This window comes from Pongo pygmaeus, chromosome 16 (genome assembly GCF_028885625.2).
Source record: "Pongo pygmaeus isolate AG05252 chromosome 16, NHGRI_mPonPyg2-v2.0_pri, whole genome shotgun sequence".
NCBI lineage: Eukaryota > Metazoa > Chordata > Mammalia > Primates > Hominidae > Pongo > Pongo pygmaeus.
The window spans coordinates 60,700,177-60,721,008 of record NC_072389.2 but is presented as its reverse complement, the minus strand read 5'-3'; the positions used below and the strand labels follow the sequence as shown (position 1 = coordinate 60,721,008).

Genomic DNA, 20,832 nt, shown 5'->3' with positions numbered 1-20,832 from the left:
GTTGTGTTATTCTTACAGATTTTGACAGCCTCCACCAAAGTGTTTTTAAATGACTTATTTAGCCTATAACTCTTCCCTGAATTCAGTCTCCAGACACCTACTTGATGTTTCCTCTTGGATAATAACTATCTCAGATTTAAAATGACCCAAACCAATTTGCTGGTTTTCTTTTCTTCTTCTTCTTCTTTTTTTTTCTTGAGATGGAGTCTTTTTCTGTCTCCCAGGCTGGAGTGCAGTGGTATAGTCTCAGCTCCCTGCAACCTCCACCTCCCGGGTTCAGGCGATTCTCCTGCTTCAGCCTCCCGAGTAGCTGGGACTACAGGCATCCACCAGACCACCTGGCCAATTTTTGTATTTTTAGTAGAGACAGGGTTTCACCATGTTGGTCAGGCTGGTCATGAACTCCTTACGTCAAGTGATTTGCCCACCTCGGCCTCCCAAATTGCTGGGATTACAGGTGTGAGCCTCCACGCCCGACCCAATTTACTGATTTTCTTCTCATAACCTGCTCTTTTTCAAGTCTTCCTGCCTCAGTAACTATTCCATTCTAGTACTCGGTGAGGCCAGGAGTCATCCTTTATACCACATATTCAATACATCAGGAAGTCCTGTTGGCTGTACCTTTGAAATCCGTGTATAATCTGTCCATTTCTCGCTGTCTTCACTGCCACCATTCTAGTCCAAACCACCATCATGTCTCACCTGGATTATCATAGTAGCCATGCAAATGAACTTCTTGCTTCTGCCTTTGCTCCCCCACAATGCTGTCCCAGTAGGTAGCCAGAGTGATCTTTTATTCCTTTTCTCAAAACCCTTCTGTGACTTTTAGTTCTCACTCAGAGTGAAAAGCTAAAACGCTTTTTAAAAGGAGTCTTAGGATCTGTAAGCCCTACTCAGTCTGTCCCCTTGCCACCCTGTTTATTATCTTGTGGGGTTTTTTTGTTTTTTTGTTTTTTTTTGAGACGGAGTCTCGCTCTGTCACCCAGGCTGGAGTGCAGTGGCGCAATCTCGGCTCACTGCAAGCCCCGCCTCCCGGGTGCACGCCATTGTTCTGGCTCAGCCTCCGAAGTAGCTGGAACTACAGGCGCCCGCTACCACGCCCGGCTAATCGCCCAGCTAATTTTTTGTATTTTTTGTAGAGACGAGGTTTCACTGTGTTAGCCAGGATGGTCTCGATCTCCTGACCTCGTGATCCGCCCACCTCGGCCTCCCAGAGTGCTGGGATTACAGGCGTGAGCCACCGCGCCCGGCCTATCTTGTGTTTAATCTCTACCTCTCTCCTGCTAGCAGGCCTCCTTGCTATTTCTCAAAGGTAGAGCTCTGATCTCAGCTTTATAGCTACTATTTCTTAAATGCTCTTCCTCCAGTTAACTGTATATAATGGTGCCTCACTCATTCAAATCTTTGCTCACATATACTTTAGCAATGAAGCTTGCCCTGACCATCCTTTTTAGAGTTAAGCTTCTCTATCCCAGCATAAATCTATCCCAGAATAAATCTCTTCAAATATTTTACAGGGTTTGACTCTTTTTGTCAACATAAGTCTAAGGTTTTTGACCTGAATGTGTGGTGACTCTTGCTTGTAATGGCTGTATTGGTTTTGGCTACTGCAATTCTGTGAGTTAGCAGAAATAGGAGGAGCAGCAGGAAGATGATTTCAGTATTGTAGCTGTTGTGTGTTAAACACTTGAGAAACCTGCAAGGGGACATCAAAAGCAATTGGAAATATATGACTGGAGATCGAGTTAAAGAAACTACTCTGAGGAATGAAAGGAAGCCTGAGCCTAAAGAGAGCTTCAAGTTTATTGTCTTCACAAAGTATTCTTCTTTTTATAACTGTATGATTTCTTAGCCTTTGTAACTGTCCTCTAAATTCTGCTTATTTCTAAATTACTATTAGTAAAGCTCTTAAAATGGGGAGGGTTTATACATTTACCAATGGTCACAATAATGGGAGAGGAAGCTCATGGATTTCTCCAGAATTTTGAGTTTTTTTTTTTGGAGGTGGAGTCTTGCTCTGTTGCCCAGGCTGGAGTGCAGTGGTGCGATCTTGGCTCACTGCAACCTCCACCTCCTGGTTTCAAGTGATTCTCCTGACTCAGGCTCCCGAGTAGCTGAGACTACAGGCGCACGCCAGCATGCCCGACTAATTTTTGTATTTTTAGTAGAGATGGGGTTTCACTATGTTGGCCAGGTTGGTCTTTAACTCCTGACCTCGTGATCTGCCCGCCTTGGCCTTCCAAAGTGCTGGGATTACAGGTGTGAGCCACCGCACCCAGCCTAATTTTGAGTTCTGTAAAGAGCAATTAACTGCACTATCACCCAGACGTGGTTACCTTTCTTGTTTATTGATTGCTTAATATGTATTTAGCATTCATTCAATATGTGTTGGGAATACATTATAGGCTGCTAAATAAGCAATCACAGCACAATATTCTATATTAAGTGCTAGATGCAGAAAATAATAGTCTTAGGGATGGGGTCAAGGGATGGTTCTCAAAGGAAGTGAACCTTTAGCTGAGACAAGCAGAGGAATTTGGGTGGAGGTAAAGGGATGGGCAACTGATCAGAATATGTAAAGCCCTGGAGTAAAGACAAAGCCAAGCATTTTGAGGGGAATTGAGAAGGTTGGGCAAAGGGGGAATGAATTAAAAGAGATGAGAGCTAGAGATAAAATACTTGATATTCAAGGCTTTGGGGCATTATCTTGAAGAAAATCTTAACATTTTAAAGGAATTACATAATGAGATTATCATTTTAAGATCTCTAGCTATAATGGGGAGGTTCAAACTGCCAGGGGGCTTTCATATTCACTGTGTCTAGGATAGGGCTTAAAAAGTTATTTATTTATTTTTTTGCTTTGATTGTAGTACACGCCCAACATTTTGAGAACAGCTGAATTAATAGAGTTCTTTAGTAAGCCTGTTAGTTTTGCTTATCCAAATTGTCGTGGTGGTGTTAGGGCCAGCGGCAAATCTTTTTTTCTCTTTTGGGCTGGATGGTGTTACCAAAACACCAGGGGTTTGGTCTAGGTCCTGCTGCTTGCCTCACAGAAAGCCAGTCACAGACGAGTCTTGCTAGGGAAGAAGGCTTTAATTGGGTGCTGCAGCCAAGGAGATGGGAGATCAGTCTCAAATCCATCTCTGACTGACTAAAATTAGAGGTCTATATAGCAGAGAAGAAATGTAACCATGTGTGGGCAAACAGGAATTAGAGAGGGGTGAGGAAGAGAAGTTGGTCAACAGGCAGCAGGTGGTCAGTTAAGCAATCATACAGTCTCTGGCTTCTCATTGTCCAGTTGCAGTGGTCTGTTAAGTAAGTTTCAGCTTCTTAATACTATCTAGGAGGCCTGATGGTTTGTTTCCTAAGAAAGGAGCTTAGATAACACAAATAGAACTTTCTCAAGTTTTAAGACTGTGAGGATCAATTTTTGTATTTATTCAAAGAAACCATGAAGATCAGTTCTGTGGGATAATTGGCTGGTTTCAATGTTATCTTTCCCTGAAGGAAGTAAACAAAGCATTAAACTGGGGCCTGATTAAAGTGGGCTTATTGATTTGAGAAATTCAAGTATGGTAAGTTGTCCCAAGTCAGTAATGTATTTTACTTTTTTTTGAAATCTGTTAGAAGATGGGAGCAGGCAAAGGGAAGGAGGGAAGCTTTCACACAGTGGAGGAAGAATGCTTTTTAGGCTTCAGCCAGTTTTCTTATCACAAAGCCCTCACCTACTTCTTGTTTCATATACAATTTTTCCAGTTACCCAGTCACTTAAACCAGAAACCTGGGAGCTGTCCTACACTTTCTCCCTTCTATAGTTGGTTATTCAGTCCTTTAATAAAATAATCTTTAGGCTGTGTACAGTGGCTCACACCTGTAATCGCAGCACTTTGGGAGGCCGAGGTGGGTGGATCACTTGAGCCCAGGAGTTCGAGACCAGCCTACCAACCTAGCAAGACCCCGACTCTTAAAAAGAAATTAGCTGGGCAGGGTGGCATATACCTGTATAGTCCTAGCTACTTGGGAGGCTGAGATGGGAGCATCTACTTGAAGCTGGGAGTTCAAGGCTGTGTTACTGGTGGAGGGTGTCCAGGTTCTTGGCATCTTGAACAAAGAACTGGACAAAACACACAGACAAAGCAAGGAAAGGATGAAGTCAGAGATTTATTGAAAATGAAAGTACACTCCACAGTGCGGTGGCGGGCCCTAGCATAGGGGCTCAAGGGCGCCGTTACAGAATTTGTGGGGGTTTAAATACCCTTTAGAGGTTTCCATTGGTTACTTGGTGTACACCCTATGTGAATGGAGAGGTGAAGTAAAGTTACAAAGTCATTTACTTGGTATATGCCCTATGGAGAGGATATTTCCTGTCATAGCTGAAGTGTGAATTGGCCTAATGTTCCCTGCCTCCAGACCCTATTTTCCCATCTCAGCAAGCCGTGTTCATACTACTGTACTCTAGCCTGAGTGACAGAGTGAGACCTTGTATCCAAATAATGATAAAAATAATAAAATAATCTTTCATGTCTTCTCAGATCTCTTCAAAACCCTTCCCACTATCTTCTAAACCCTTTCCCTCATCAACACTGGTTAAGTTTAGATGCTCATATTTTTCATGGAATATTTTGTTGCTTCCTTGCATCCCACAGGTCTAGGGTTGTTGAGTTGCTTCCCTATCTTTAAAAAAAATTTTTTTTTTTGAGACAGGGTCTTGCTTTGTTACCCAGGCTGGAGTGCAGTCATGCAATCATAGCTCACTGCAACTTTGAACTCCTGAGCTCAAGTGTTCCTCCTGCCTCAGCTTCCCAAGTAGCTAGGACAACAAGTGTGGGCCACCATGTCCTGCTGATTTAAAAATTTTTTTTGGTAGAGATGGAGAGTCTCACTATGTTGCCCAGCCTGGTCTTGAACGCCTGGCCTCAAGTATTCCTCCCACCTCAGCCTCCGAAAGTGCTGTTACAGGTGCAAGCTGCCACTCTTGGCCCTGCCATCTTAATATATGCTATTTTATTTTATTTATTTGTTTATTTATTTTGAGACGGAGTTTCCCTCTTGTTGCCCAGGCTGGAGTGCAATGATGCCATCTCGGCTCACCGCAACATCCGCCTCCTGGGTTCAAGCAATTCTCCTGCCTCAACCTCTCGAGTAGCTGGAATTACAGGCGCTTGCCACCATGCCCGGCTAATTTTTTGTATTTTTAGTAGAGACAGGGTTTCATCATCTTGGCCAGGCTGGTATTGAACTCCTGACCTCATGATCTACCCGCCTTGGCCTCCCAAAGTGCTGGGATTATAGGCGTGAGTCACTGCACCTGGCCAAATCTGACCAGATGTAACCGCTCATGCCTGTCATCCCAGCACTTTGAGAGGCCAAGGGAGGTGGATCACTTGAGCTCAGGAATGTGAAACCAACCTGGGCAACATGGCAAAACCCTGTCTTTACAAAAAATACAAATATTAGGCATGGTGGTGCACACCTGTAGTTCCAGCTACTCAGGCGGCTGAGGTGGGAGGGTAGCTTGAGCCTGGGAGGTCAACGCTGCAATGAACTGTGTTCATGTCACTGCACTCCAGCCTGGGTGACAAAGCGAGATCCTGTCTCAAAAATTAAAAAAAACATCATAGCCAGGTGCGGTGGCTTCACGCTTGTAATCCCAGCACTTTGGGAGGCTGAGTTGGGTGGATCACGATGTCAGGAGATGGAGAATCTCCTGGCCTTTAGTAGAGATGGTGAAACCCCATCTCTACTAAAAGTACAAAAATTAGCTGGGCATGGTGGCGCGTGCCTGTAATCCCCACTACTCGGGAGGCTGAGGCAGGAGAATTGCTTGAACCGGGGAGTCAGAGGTTGCAGTGAGCTGAGATGACGCCACTGCACTCCAGCCTGGTGACAGAGTGAGACTCCGTCTCAAAAAAAAAAAGAAAAAATCAAATGTGATCTTTTAAACTACATTTGTACTAGATTGTCTTTCTTATTTTTTTAAAGAATTTTCATATTCTTTTACATTTTTCTGCCTTTGTTTTTCCTGCGTGATGCGTTTTCCTTTTTCACTGGGACATCTTTCCTTGTCATCGGATCTTTTGATTTTTTTTTTTTTTTTCAGGAATCGGAAATCGTTTTGTTTGTTTTTTGCGATGTTGCCCAGGCTGATCTTGAACTCTTGGACTTGAGCAGTCCTTTCGTCTTGGCCTCTCAGCGTTGGGGTTACAGATGTGAGCTACCACACCTAGCCCTTTTTTTTTTTTAAAGAGTCAAGATTTCACTGTGTTACCCAGTCTGGAGTGCAGTGGCAATTCACAGGCATGATCATTGTGGCTCTTAACAGCCTTGGACTCCTGGCCTCAAGGGATCTTCCTTCCTCAGTCTCCCAAGTAGCTGGGATTAATAGGCACTCTCCACTGCTCCCGGCTCCAGAAATCTTCATTTTAATGTAGTATCTCAATTTTTAAATTTTGACAACTGTTAATTTACTTTAAAAAATGCTATCAAATTTGCAACCTCATTTATAGAGACTTCCTTGATCATTCTTCTTTCCCCCTGCAAATTTAATTGCTCAGTCTTTGTGTATTTCTATGTCATGCATAATTTTCAAGCTATTATAAACATGATTCTCATACAAATAGACGTTGATACATATCAAAAACTTTTTTGAAAGTCCTGAAAAATAGTGGAATAAGAAATTGGGATTTATATATTCAGTTTAGGCCAGGTGCAGTGGCTCACGCCTGTAATCCCAGCACTTTGGGAAGCTGAGGAGAGCGGATTGCTTGAGGCCAGGTCTTCCGGACCAGCCTGGCCAACATGGCCAAACCTTGTCTCTACAAAAAATATAAAAAATTTAGCTGGGCATAGTGGCACATGCCCAGCTACTTATGGGGCTGAGGCGGGAGGATCGATTGAGCTTGGGAGGTCAGGGCTGCGGTGAGCCATGATTATGCCATTGCACTCAAGCCTGTATGACAGAACAGGACCCTGTCACACTCAAAAAAAAGAAAAGAAATATAGTCAGTTTAATAAAGAATGCAGACTGGTTGAATGAGAAATTGGGCTTTATATAGTCAGTTTAATAAAGAATGCTGAAATAAAATTGCTAAGATATAAACGTGGTTAATATCCTACAGGGTATTTAAACTGTAGCTTTTTGGATAACCTCTACTGAATGGACAGAAAAATTTTATTTTACTCTAGTAGTTTTCTGTAAGTATACCTTTAAATTTATAGAGTTATAAACTGCCTGGGCCTTAACTGAAATTAGAAATAAAACAATTAGATGACCTCAGGTGAACCTATTACAAAATGCTCTGTGATAACATTAAAAGTCACACAATTGATATCTTATTTCAGGTTTTGAATAATTCATTTGAAACATGTTAATTTTTATACTATTAGCGACCAACGTTTTTGTATCCTCTCTTTTTGAAATATTAATGTACAAGAGTTTTCAGAATAATTAACAGATTATATAGATCTGACTTGAGGCCAGAGTTTGAGACCAGCCTGGCCAACATGGTGAAACCTCGTCTCTACTAAAAATACCAAAAAAACAAAACAAAACCCCCAAAAACAGATTATATAGATCTGTATTTTTGCCCTGTTCTCATTTGAGCACTAGTTCCGTATTGTCTGCAGTAGAGTTCTATTAGAACTTGGATCTAATGTGTTCACAGTATGTGTCCAATAACAGAAGCATAAGACACATGTAGAATAAATCAGTAGGAATACTATTTGCTTTAATAAGTTGGGTTTTGAAGTTTAAAGGAGTTTCAGATAGAAAAAGAAAAAACCAGGTGGAGTGACCATTGTGTGCTGGTTTAGGGCTTGAGTCCAGGTTGTTGCCAGTGACCAGATGTTTCTGACCAACCTCTGGTGTCTTCCCCCCTGCCCCAACTTTAACACAACTGAAGTATTGCTGACACAGTTATTTTCATAAAAACAGTTTGATTGCCGGGCACAGTGGCTCATGCCTGTAATCCCAGCACTTGGGGAGGCTGAGGCAGGCGGATCACGAGGTCAGGAGTTCGTGACCAGCCTGGCCAACATAGTGAAACCCCGTCTCTACTAAAAATACAAAAATTAGTGGGGCATGGTGGCACGTGCCTGTAGTCCCAGCTACTCGGGAGGCTGAGGCAGGAGAATCACTTGAACCCAGGAGGCGGAGGTTGCAGCAAATCGAGATTGCGCCACTGCACTCCAACCCGGTTGACAGTTCGAGACTCCGTCTCAAAAACAGTTTGATCATGTTTCTTCTCTGTTTGAAAAATGTAAATTGCTTCATGCTGCCAACATACAGACTTCATTTTCTTGGCATAGGAGCTTTTCAGTTTCCCTCTGCTTCTCAGTTTCTGCAGTCATGTTTTTCACACCTTACTGTTCATTGAAAATAGAGTCCTTTACTGTTGCTGCCTGCTCCCCATTCACGATTATCCTTTTCCTTCACCTCTGTCTGGCCAAATGCTACATTTTCTTTTAGACATAACTTTCTTCTTCATTCCAACAATATAACTGTTGAGACTGTTCTAGTCCAGGAGGGTCTCCTTATCTTAGGAGTTTGCTTATATCTGTTCATACAGGTATGCAGTGCTGTCATGTTCTGTATGGGGAATCTATGGGTGGCTTGTCTCTGTTTCACCTGGAAGACAGTAAACCACTTTTCAAACTTAGTGTCACATATAGTGCTTCCTATATAATTAAAAAAAGTGTCTCATGAGTCAATATGTTTTTGTATTTGTAGACCTGAAAGATGTCTGAAAATTCCAGTGACAGTGATTCATCTTGTGGTTGGACTGTCATCAGTCATGAGGTATGATATTTAATACTTTTTATAAGGTAATTTGTAATATTAACGTTACCAGTGATGTAAACTGTGTTCTTTGAAGATCAGTCTTTTTCTACCTTTAAGCAAAAAGTTCCAATGGACATTTTCCCTCTCATATTAAACTTCACTGCTGAAAACGCTTCATGAGCCAGCATCTTCTGCATTATTGTACATAGCTTTGAGACATTAGGCAAATATTTATTTATTGAAGGTTTGTTATTGGTCAGGCCCTGTGCTTTACTTTCTTTTTTTTTTTTTTTTTTTTTAATGAAGTATTTATTGATGATTCTTGGGTGTTTCTCGGAGAGGGGGATGTGGCAGGGTCATAGGATAATAGTGGAGAGAAGGTCAGGAGATAAACACATGAACAAAGGTCTCTGGTTTTCCTAGGCAGAGGACCCTGCGGCCTTCTGCAGTGTTTCTGCCCCTGGGTACTTGAGATTTGGGAGTGGTGATGACTCTTAAAGAGCATGCTGCCTTCAAGCATCTGTTTAACAAAGCACATCTTGCACCGCCCTTAATCCATTTAACCCTGAGTTGACACAGCACATGTTTCAGAGAGCACGGGGCTGGGGGCAAGGCCATAGATCAACCGCATCCCAAGGCAGAAGAATTTCTCCTAGTCAGAACAAAATGGAGTCTCCTATGCCCACCTCTTTCTACACAGACACAGCAACAATCTGGTCTCTCCTTCCTTTCCCCACACTTCCCCCCCTTCTTTTCAACAAAACCGCCATCGTCCTCATGGCCCGCTCCCGATGGTCGCTGTCTCTTCGGGGCTGTTGGGTACACCTCCCAGACAGGGCAGCCGGGCAGAGGCGCTCCTCACCTCCCAGACGGGGCGGCCGGGCAGAGGCGCTCCTCACCTCCCAGACGGGGCGGCCGGGCAGAGGCGCTCCTCACCTCCCAGACGGGGTGGCCGGGCAGAGGCGCTCCTCACCTCCCAGACGGGGTGGCCGGGCAGAGGCGCGCCTCACCTCCCAGACGGGGCGGCTGGGCAGAGGCGCTCCTCACCTCCCAGACGGGGTGGCCGGGCAGAGGCGCTCCTCACTTACTCCCAGACGGGGTGGCAGCCAGGCAGAGGCGCTCCTCACCTCCCAGACGGGGCGGCCGGGCAGAGGCGCGCCTCACCTCCCAGACGGGGCGGCCGGGCAGAGGCGCTCCTCACCTCCCAGACGGGGTGGCCGGGCAGAGACGCTCCTCACTTCCTCCCAGACGGGGTGGCAGCCAGGCAGAGGCGCTCCTCACCTCCCAGACGGGGCGGCCGGGCAGAGGCGCTCCTCACCTCCCAGACGGGGCGGCCGGGCAGAGACGCTCCTCACTTCATCCCAGACGGGGTGGCAGCCAGGCAGAGGCGCTCCTCACCTCCCAGACAGGGCGGCCGGCAGAGGCGCTCCTCACTTCCCAGACTGGGCGGCCGGGCAGAGGCGCTCCTCACTTCCCAGACGGGGTGGCCGGGCAGAGGCGCTCCTCACTTCCCAGACGGGGTGGCCGGGCAGAGGCGCTCCTCACTTCCCAGACGGGGTGGCGGCCAGGCAGAGGCGCTCCTCTCCTCCCAGACGGGGCGGCTGGGCAGAGGCGCTCCTCACTTCCCAGATGGGGCAGCCAGGCAGAGGCGCTCCTCACTTCCTCCCAGATGGGGTGGCGGTCAGGCAGAGGCACTCCTCACTTCCCAGACGGGGCGGCCGGGCAGAGGCGCTCCTCACTTCCCAGACGGGGCGGCCGGGCAGAGGTGCTCCTCACTTCCTCCCAGACGGGGTGGCGGCAGGGCAGAGGCGCTCCTCACCTCCCAGACGGGGCGGCTGGGCAGAGGCGCTCCTCACCTCCCAGACGGGGTGGCCAGGCAGAGGCGCTCCTCACTTCCCATACGGGGTGGCGGCCAGGCAGAGGCGCTCCTCACTTCCCAGATGGGGCAGCCGGGCTGAGGTGCTCCTCATCTCCCAGACGGGGCAGCCGGGCAGAGGTGCTCCTCACTTCCTCCCAGAGGGGGTGGCGGCCAGGCAGAGGCGCTCCTCACCTCCCAGACGGGGCGTCCGGGCAGAGGTGCTCCTCATGTCTCAGACGGGGCCGCCAGGCAGAGGTGCTCCTCACTTCCTCCCAGACGGGGTGGCGGCCGGGCAGAGGCACTCCTCATCTCCCAGACGGGGCGGCCGGGCAGAGGCGCTCCTCACCTCCCAGACGGGGTGGCCAGGTAGAGGCGCTCCTCACTTCCCATACGGGGTGGCAACCGGGCAGAGGCGCTCCTCACTTCCCAGACAGGGCAGCCGGGCAGAGGCGCTCCTCACTTCCTCCCAGACGGGGTGGCGGCCAGGCAGAGGCGCTCCTCACCTCCCAGACGGGGCGGCCGGGCAGAGGTGCTCCTCATCTCCCAGACGGGGCAGCCGGGCAGAGGTGCTCCTCACTTCCCAGACGGGGTGGCCGGGCAGAGGTGCTCCTCACTTCCTCTCAGAGGGGGTGGCGGCCGGGCAGAGGCACTCCACTTCCCAGACGGGGCGGCCGGGCAGAGGCGCTCCTCACTTCCCAGACGATGGGCGGCCAGGCAGAGACACTCCTCACTTCCTAGACGGGGTGGCCGCGGGGCAGAGGCTGTAATCTCAGCACTTTAAGAGGCCAAGGCAGGAGGCTGGTAGGTGGAGGTTGTAGCGAGCCGAGATCACGCCACTGCACTCCAGCCTGAGCACCATTAAGCACTGAGTGAGCGAGACTCCGTCTGCAATCCCAGCACCTCGGGAGGCCGAGGCAGGCAGATCACTCGAAGCCAGGAGCTGGAGACCAGCCCAGTCAACACGGCGAAACCCTGTCTCCACCAAAAATACAAAAACCATTCAGGCGTGGTGGCACGCTCCTGCAATCCCAGGCACTCGGCAGGCCGAGGCAGGAGAGTCACAGGAGCCCGAGGCAGGGAGGTTGCAGCGAACCGAGATCACGGCGGTACAGTCCAGCTTCGGCAACAGAGGGAGACTGAAAAAAGAAGGAGAGGGAGACCGAAGAAAGGGGAGAGGGGGAGGGGGAGGGGGAGGGGGATGGGCTTTCATTTTCATATAATTTTGTCTTTTTTTTGAGACCGAGTCTCACTCTGTTGCCCAGACTGGAGTGCAGTGGCGTGATCTGAGCTCACTGCAACCTCCACCCCACTGGACTCAAGTGATTCTCCTGCCTCAGCCTCCTGAGTAGCTGGAATTACAGGCGCCTGCTACCATGCCCAGCTAATTTTTGTATTTACAGTAGAGACGAGTTTCACCATCTTGGCCAGGCTGGTCTTAAACTCCTGACCTCATGAGCCACCCGCCTCGGCTTCCCAACATGCTGGGATTACAGATGTGAGCCACTGTGCCTGGCCAATTTTGTCTTTTTTTTTTTTTTTTTTTTTTTAAAGGGACAGGGTCTTGCTCTATTGCCCAGGCTAGAGTGCAGTGGCTGTTCACATGGGCAATCATAGTGCCATGTAACCTTTAACTCCTTGGGCTCAAGTGATCCTTCCAAGTAGCTGGGACTATAGGCATATGCCACCATACCCTGTTCTTAAATAATTTTGAATATTTCACTGTGATACATACTGTTTTCATTCTTATTTTATAGTTGAGAAAACTAAAGCTTAGAGAGGTTAAGTAATTTGGCCAAGATTATGCAGCTAGAAAATAGATCCTGGATTTGAACAGATCAGAAAGGAGAATGGAGAACATGTGTTCCACTTATGTTATATTAGCAGAACTTCACAGGAAAAAGGCCAGAACCCTATCACAAAATGAATTTTATAATAGAAGATTGATATACATACAACAAGTATACATAGCTTGTACATTTTATTTTCTCGTACCGGTGATATATGTTCACTATAGAAAAATGGCAGTATATTGATAAACAGAAATATACTTACTCCAGGTTTTAATGGACTTATCTATAATTTTCCCATTTGTTTTTAGGGTATTGTAAGCCTCACTTGTTTTCTTTTTTCTTTTTTCAGATGGAGTTTCGCTCTTGTTGTCCAGGCTGTCGCTCTTGTTGTCTTGTTGTACAGTGACGCAATCTCAGCTCACAGCAACCTTCGCCTCCTGGGTGTAAGCCATTCTCCTGCCTCAGCCTCCGGAGTAGCTGGGATTACAGGCATGTGCCACCACGCCCGACTGATTTTGTATTTTTAGTAGAGACAGGGTTTCTCCATGTTGGTCAGGCTGGTCTCGAACTCCCGACCCCAGGTGATCCGCCCGCCTCGGCCTCCCAAAGTACTGGGATTACGGGTGTGAGCCACCGTGCCCGGCCACTTGTTTTTTTAAGAAAAATTTTAGGCCAGGTGTGGTGGCTCATGCCTGTAATTCCAGCACTTTGGGAGGCCAAGGTGGGGGCAGATCACCTGAGGTCGGGCGTTTGAGACCAGCCTGACCAACATAGAGAAACCCCGTCTCTACTAAAAATACAAAATTAGCCAGGCGTGGTCGCACATGCCCGTAATCCCAGCTATTTGGGAGGCTGAGGCAGGACAATCACTTGAACCTGGGAGGCGAAGGTTACAGTGAGCAGAGATCGTGCCATTGCACTCCAGCCTGGGCAACAAGAGTGAAACTCTGTTTCCAAAAAAGAAAAAAAAAACTAAAAAATTTTTGTTTTTTAAACTGTTAGTTAAGGTTCAGGTAGTTTTGTTTAGAAAACATTAACAGAAAAAAACAAGATTGCCTTTTCTGCATTAAAATTTCAAAATTTAAAAGGAACTGTATCATTTGAGATTGAGATGATGATTCTTTTTAAAATCTTCAGTGACTTTTCTATTTTTAGCTTGTTTTCTTCAAAGGATTAGATCAACTCTCATAGCAACTTCTCCTTCAAGGATAATTAACAATACAGGAGCAAGGCAGCTATGGGAGTCTTACCTGTGAGTCTGCAGGGTGGAGTATGACAGCAGACCTCTGGCACTCAGTCAAATGTATCATTAGGGTGTTCTGTACCGGATGTTATGTCCCAGACTGAATCATGTTTATACTTTTATCTCTCTTCTTCTATATCTGCTTTCCAGATTCTACTCTTTCTTGCTAATTTCTCTTACATGTGTCTCCTTTTCCTTTCCCATTACCGCCATTCTGATTTGGGCCAGAATTGGTTTCCCCAGCAATTCCTAATCCGTAACCTTGCTTTAGCCTCCACCATTCTGCCACTATAGACAACCTCGGAGTCTTGCATTCCAAATTCTCATTAGGGCTCAACTTAAATGCTACTTTTTTCTTGTTTTTTTTTTTGAGATGGAGTCTCGCTCTGTCGTCCAGGCTGGAGTGCAGTGGCAGGATCTCTGCTCACTGCAAGCTCCGCCTCACCGGTTCACACCATTCTCCTGCCTCAGCCTCCCGAGTAGCTGGGACTACAGGCACCCGCCACCACGCTCGGCTATTTTTTTTTTTGTATTTTTGGTAGAGACGGGGTTTCACCGTGTTAGCCAGGATGGTCTCGATCTCCTGACCTCGTGATCCGCCCGCCTCGGCCTCCCAAGGTGCTGGGATTACAGGCGTGAGCCACTGCACCCGGCCCTACTTTTTTCATGAATTCTTTTAATTTTTGCTGTCTTGAGTTATGTATACGCAAGAGAATGCAGACCTTTCGATTGCATGTGTCAGCAGACTATAGTGGGGACATAGGGAAAGACAAAATCACCTTAGTGGTTAACTTTGTTTTACAATTAAGACACAAAGAAAAATTGTATGATCCGCTATTATTAATGAAAAGACAGTCTGACATCAAAGTAGGAAAGATAACCTCAGAATAAAAAGATAGTCTAAAATTGTATAAGGAGAGTATTCATTAACCCTATAGGTTTATTTAATCCATGTCATTAAAGCTTTAGACATTTTTAGTTTATATTGCCATAATAAGTAGTTATTTGCATATGGCTGTTTCTCTGAATGTGTTGTAAAATTGAATTTTGGATTTGATTTTTTTTTTTTTTTTTTTTGAGATGGAGTTTTGCTTTTTTTGCCCAGGCTTGAGTGCAGTGGCACAATATCGGCTCACTGCAACCTCCACCTCCCACGTTCAAGTGATTCTCTTGCCTCAGCCTCTTGAGTAGCTGGGATTACAGGCACCTGCCACCATGCCCAGCTATGGGTTTGAGTTTTTTTTTTTTTTTGAGACGGAGTCTCGCTCTATGGCCCAGGCTGGAGTGCAGTGGCACGATCTTGGCTCACTGCAAGCTCTGCCTCCCGGGTTCACGCCATTCTCCTGCCTCAGCCTCCCAAGTAGCTGGGACTACAGGGGCCCGCCACCACACCTGGCTAATTTTTTGTATTTTTAGTAGAGACGGGTTTCACCATGTTAGCCAGGATGGTCTCGATCTCCTGACCTCATGATCCACCGGCCTCAGCCTCCCAAAGTGCTGGGATTACAGGCGTGAGCCACCGCACCCAGCCAGATTTGAATTTTTTATATCCCACAGCATCTAGCAAAGTGCCTTGTCTAGAGTAGTTCCATAAATGTTAAGTAGAAATAAATTATGATAGAAATAACCAAATTTAGACCCTTATTCTCTGGAATTCAAATTTATTGCTTGAGCTCATAAAATAGAGCATTCCACTTTTGGGCTGACATGACTTAGAATTTAAACCTGAGACTCCATTGTGCCGTTTTCCTGCCATAGGCCTTTGTGGACTAAATTGAACAAAAGCTTGTCTGATTAGATACTGTTCCTTTGGAGTATGGCAGCATCTGAGTCTTTTAATAATGGAAGAAGCATTTACATGTAGTCAAATCTAGCTTTGAGGAGCTAATAGGCAAATAACTGAAAGATTATCACTTTTCCTTAGGGGTCAGATATAGAAATGTTGAATTCTGTGACTCCCACTAACAGCTGTGAGCCCGCTCCAGAATGTTCATCTTTAGAGCAAGAGGAACTTCAAGCATTGCAGTTAGAGCAAGGAGGTAAGTTGTTCACAAATCTGATTTTTTTTTAATAGGATATATGAATGATATTATGAGTCTTGCCTTCTTTCCAGGTGGGTGGCCTTTCTGGCTAATCTGAGTCATCATTGGAGGATTAGAACTTCAGTGTAGGTTGGGCACGGTGGCTCACACCTGTAATCCCAGCACTTTGGGAGGCTGAGGTGGGTGGATCATTTGAGGTCAGGAGTTCAAGAGCAGCCTGGCCAACATGGTGAAACCCTGTCTCTACTAAAAATACAAAAAATTAGCCGGGTGTATTGGCAGGCGCCTGTAATCCCAGCTACTCAGAAGGTGAGGCAGGAGACTCGCTTGAACCTGGGAGGCGGAGTTTGCAGTGAGCGGAGATTGTGCCACTGCACTCCAGCCTGAGCGACAGAGCGAGACTCCATTTAAAAAAAAAAAAAAAAAAAAAAAAACCAACAAAAAGAAACTTCAGTGTGGATTTGGTGAAGGCTCACAGAACCCGGAGTTGTCAGCCTGCCCCAGGGGTTTATTTGCAGCTGTAGTATATTTTTGGGCTTTCAGATACACTTTGTTGCTACATAGGTAACCAGTGACCAAAAAAGTGTTTCATGGTTTAACGTGAATTTGTTTGGTAGTTTCTATTTCCTTGTCATTTGTTTGGTAGTTTGTATTTACTTGTCATTATTAAAGTTAAGAAAAAAATTATTCATTGATCACAAGAGATTTACTTACCTCTTTTCCAGTTATTATCATGTTGATGGAGTTACGGACATGCCTCTCATTTTATTCTGCTTTGTTTTATTGTACTTCGCAGATACTACATTTTTTACAAATTGAAAGTTTGTGGCAACCCTGTGTTGAGCAAGTCTATTAATGCCATTTTTCCAATAGCATATGCTCACTTCATGTCTCTGTGTCTCATTTTTATAATTATAATATTTCATTTATTTTTATTTTATTATATTGAATTGAATTGAATTGGTGGAGTTTCGCTCTTGTTTCCCATGCTGGAGTGCAATGGTATGATCTTGGCTCACTGCAGCCTCTGCCTCTTGGGTTCAAGTGATCCTCCTGCCTCAGCCTCTTAGCTGGGATTACAGGCATGCGCCACTGTGCCCAGCTAATTTTGTGTTTTTAATAGAGACGGAGTTTCATCATGTTGGTTAGCCTGGTCTCAAACTCCTGACCTCAGGTGATCCATCTGTGTCAGCTTCCCAAAGTGCTGGGATTACAGGCGTGAGCCACTGCGCCTGGTCTGTAATTGTCATATTTCAAACTTTTTCATTATTATTATATCTGTTATGGTGATCTGTGGTCAGGGATCTTTGATGTTACTATTGTAATTCCTTTGGGACACCATGAACCGTGCCTATGAAAGACAGTGAACTTAATAAATGTGTGTGTTCTGACTGCTCTACTGACTTGCCATTCCCCCATCTCTCTCCCTCTCCTTGGGCCTCCCTGTTCCTGGAGACAACAACAATATTGAAATCAGGCCAATTAATAACCCTACAGTGGCCTCCAGGTGTTCAGGTGAAAGGAAGAGTTGTGTGTCTCTCACTTCAAATCAAAAGCTAGAAATGATTAAGTTTATTTGAGGAAGACATGTCAAAAGCTAAGTTGAAAGCTAAGTCTCTTGGGCCAGATAGTTAGCCAAGTTGTGAATGCAAAGGAAAAGTTCTTGAAGGAAATTAAAAGTCCTTCTTAGTGAACACGTGAATGATAAGGAAGCCATATAGCCTTATTGTTGACATGGAGAAAGTTTTAGTGGTCTTGGTAGAAGATTGAACCAGCCACAAAATTCCCTTAAGCCATAGCCTAATCCAGAACAAGTCTTTCCTAACTTGCTTCAAGTCTATGAAGGCTAAGAGTGGTTAAGAAGCTGTAGAAAGAAAGGCTGAAGCTAGCTGAGGTTGGTTCATGAGGTTTAAGGAAAGAAGCTATGTCCGTAACATAAAAGTGCAAGTTGAAGTAGCAAGTGCTGATGTAGAAGGTGCACCAGGTTATCCAGGAGATCTAACTGAGATAATGGATGAAGGTGGCTACCCCAACCAGCAGATTTTCAGTGTAGATGACACAGCTTTCTGTTGGAAGAAGATGCCATCTAGGACTTTCCTAACTACAGAGAAGTCAATATCTGCTTCTAGGCTTCAAAGAACAAGCTCACTTTCTTGTTAGAGGCAAATGTAGCTGGTGACTTTAAGTTGAAGCCAGTGTTCACTTACCATGCCTTGAGAAATCCTAGGACCCTTAAAAAATATGCTACATCTACTCTGCCTGTGCTCTGTAAATGGAATTACAAAGCCTAGGTGACAGCCATGTGTTTACAACATGGTTTACTGAATATTTTAAGCTCAGTGTTGAGACCTGCTGCTCAGAACAAAAAGATTCCTTTCAAAATACTAGACATTGTATAGCAATACCTGGTCAATCACCCAAGGGCTCTGATGGAGATGTACAAGGAGATTCATGTTGCTTTGTTTCCTGCTAACACAACATCCAGTCTGTAGTCCATGGATCAGAGTAGTTTTGACTTTCAGGTTGTATTATTTAATAAATACATTTTGTAAGGCTGTAGCTGCTATAGATAGTGATTGTTCTGATGGATCTGGGCGATGTGTGTAAACTGAAAATCTTCAGGAAAGGATTCACCATTCTAGATGCCTTTAAGAACAATTGTGATTTGTGGGAAAAGGTCAAAATATCAACATTAACAGGAGTTTGGAAGAAGTTGATTTCAACCTTCATGACTTTGAGTGGTTCAAGACTTTAATGGAGGAAGGAACTGCAGATGTGGTAGAAGTAGCAAGAGGATTAGAATTAGAAGTGGATCCTGGCCGGGTGCAGTGGCTCATGCCTGTAATCCCAGCACTTTGGGAGACCGAGGTGGGCGGATCACGAGGTCAGGAGATGGAGACCATCCTGGCTAACATGGTGAAATCCCATCTCTACTAAAAATACAAACAATTAGCTGGGCATGGTGGCAGGCGCCTGTAGTCCCAGCTACTTGGGAGGCTGAGGCAGGAGAATGGCGTGAACCTGGGAGGCGGAGCTTGCAGTGAGCCAAGATTGCGCCACTGCACTCTAGCCTGGGCAACAGAGCGAGACTCCGTCTCAAAAAAAAAAATAAAAAGAAGTGGATCCTGAAAATGTGATCCAATTGCTGTAATCTCATGATAAACTTGAACAGACGAGGAGTTGCTTCTTATGGATGAGCAAAGAAAGTAGTTTCTTGAGATGCAATCTACTCTTGGTGAAGATGCTGTGAATATTATTGAAATGACAACAAAGGATTTAGAATATTACACAAACTTAGTTAATAAAGCAGTGGCAGGGTTTGAGAAGATTGACTCCAATTTTGAAAGTTGTTCTATTGTGGGCAAAGTGCTATCAAACAGCATTGCATGCTACAGAGAAATCTTTCATGAAAGAAGAGTCAATCCATGTGGGAAACTTCAATGTTGTCATACTTTAAGAAATTGCCCCAGCTACTCCACCCTTCAGCAGCTACCACAGTGGTCAGTCAGCAGCCATCACCTTTGAAGTAAGTCCCTCCACCAGCAAAAATACTACGATTCACTGAAGGCTCAGATGATCACTAGCACTTTTTAGCAATAATGTATTTTAAAATTAAGATATGTACAGTTTTTTTAGACATGATGTTATTGCACACTTAATAGATTACAGCATAGTGTAAACCTAACTTTTACATGGACAGGGAAACCAAAAAATTCATGTGACTTGCTTTATTACATTGGTTTGAACTGAACTTGCAGATATCTGAGATATGCCTGTACTCTGGTTCCAATCTGGTAAAATGGAATTTGACTACTGTATTGCATCTGTATTGTGTATACTTCCCATGGGATTTGATGCATACATTATTTATATAGAGAAATAGGACTCCTGAACAATTACTGTATACACTTATGTTCATATTTAAATTACTTCATTAACTTTTTAAAAAGATTACAGTAAAATGCATACAGAACATTTCCCCTCAGGAGAAAAAAGTGGATGTGTCAAGGCCAGAAATGAAGAGATTATACCTGTTAACTTTTTTAAGCCTACACATTGATTACTACTCTCATTTGAAAAGTGATTCTCATCTTTTGTGTGTCAGAGATCCTTTTGAGAATCTGAAAGCTATGGACAGTTTCTTCCAAGAAATGCATTTACTTGCATATGTTAAAGAAAATTTTCTTTTTTTTCTGAGACAGAGTCTCGCACTGTTGCCCAGGCTGGAGTGCAGTCGCGCGATGATCGCAGCTCACTGCAACCTCCGCCTCCCTGGTTCAAGCCTCAGCCTCCTGTGTAGCTTGGATTACAGGTGCCTGCCACCACGCCCAGCTATTTTTTTTTTTTTTTGCATTTTTAGTAGAGACGGGGTTTCACCATGTTGACCACTCTGGTCTCAAACTCCTGACCTCCTGATCAGTCTGCCTCGGCCTCCCAAAGTGCTGTGATTACAATCATGAGCCACTGTGCCCGGCCTAATTTTTTTGGGTTTTTTTTTGTTTGTTTTTTGAGATGGGGTCTTGCTCTGTGGCCCAGGCTGGAGTGCAGTGGCACGATCTCGGCTCACTGCAAGCTCCGCCTCCCGGGTTCACGCCATTCTTCTGCCTCAGCCTCCCAAGTAGCTGGGACTACAGGGGCCCGCCACCACGCCTGGCTAATTTTTTGTATTTTTAGTAGAGACGGGGTTTCACTGTGTTAGCCAGGATGGTCTTGATCTCCTGACCTCGTGGTCTGCCCACCTCGGCTTCCCACAGTGCTGAGATTACAGGTGTGAGCCACTGCGCCTGGCCATTTTTTATGTATTTTTAATAGCGACGGGATTTCACTTTGTTGGTCAGGCTGGTCTTGAACTCCTGACCTCGTGGTCTGCCTGCCTCAGCCTCTGAAAGTGCTGGGATTACAGGCATGAGTCACCGCGCCTGGCCCCAGCTCCCCAGCCGAGTACTGTGGCGGAATCTTACCTCTAAATTAATTAATTTTCTGTTGGGGGTATATAATGCTGAAAAATATTTTTTTTTCCCTGTTCTTTGCAGGACTTAAATTACATAAGAAATGCATGATCGACTGGGCGCGGTGGCTCATGCCTATAATCCCAGCACTTTGGGTGGCTGAGGCGGGTG

At 45.5% G+C, this 20,832-nt stretch overlaps 1 protein-coding gene across 5 annotated transcripts in view; it reads left to right on the top strand.

Moving 5' to 3' along the window:
* Nucleotides 1-20,832, top strand: part of CCPG1 (cell cycle progression 1) — a 55,731-nt gene that overhangs the window by 10,144 nt on the left and 24,755 nt on the right. For all 5 annotated transcript variants that reach the window (XM_063652638.1, XM_063652640.1, XM_063652639.1 and 2 more), the window contains 2 exons: nt 8,729-8,797; nt 15,595-15,709. In XM_063652638.1, coding sequence (XP_063508708.1) covers nt 8,738-8,797; nt 15,595-15,709 — 175 coding nt within the window. In that variant the 5' untranslated portion in view covers nt 8,729-8,737. The remainder of the gene's footprint in view (nt 1-8,728; nt 8,798-15,594; nt 15,710-20,832) is intronic.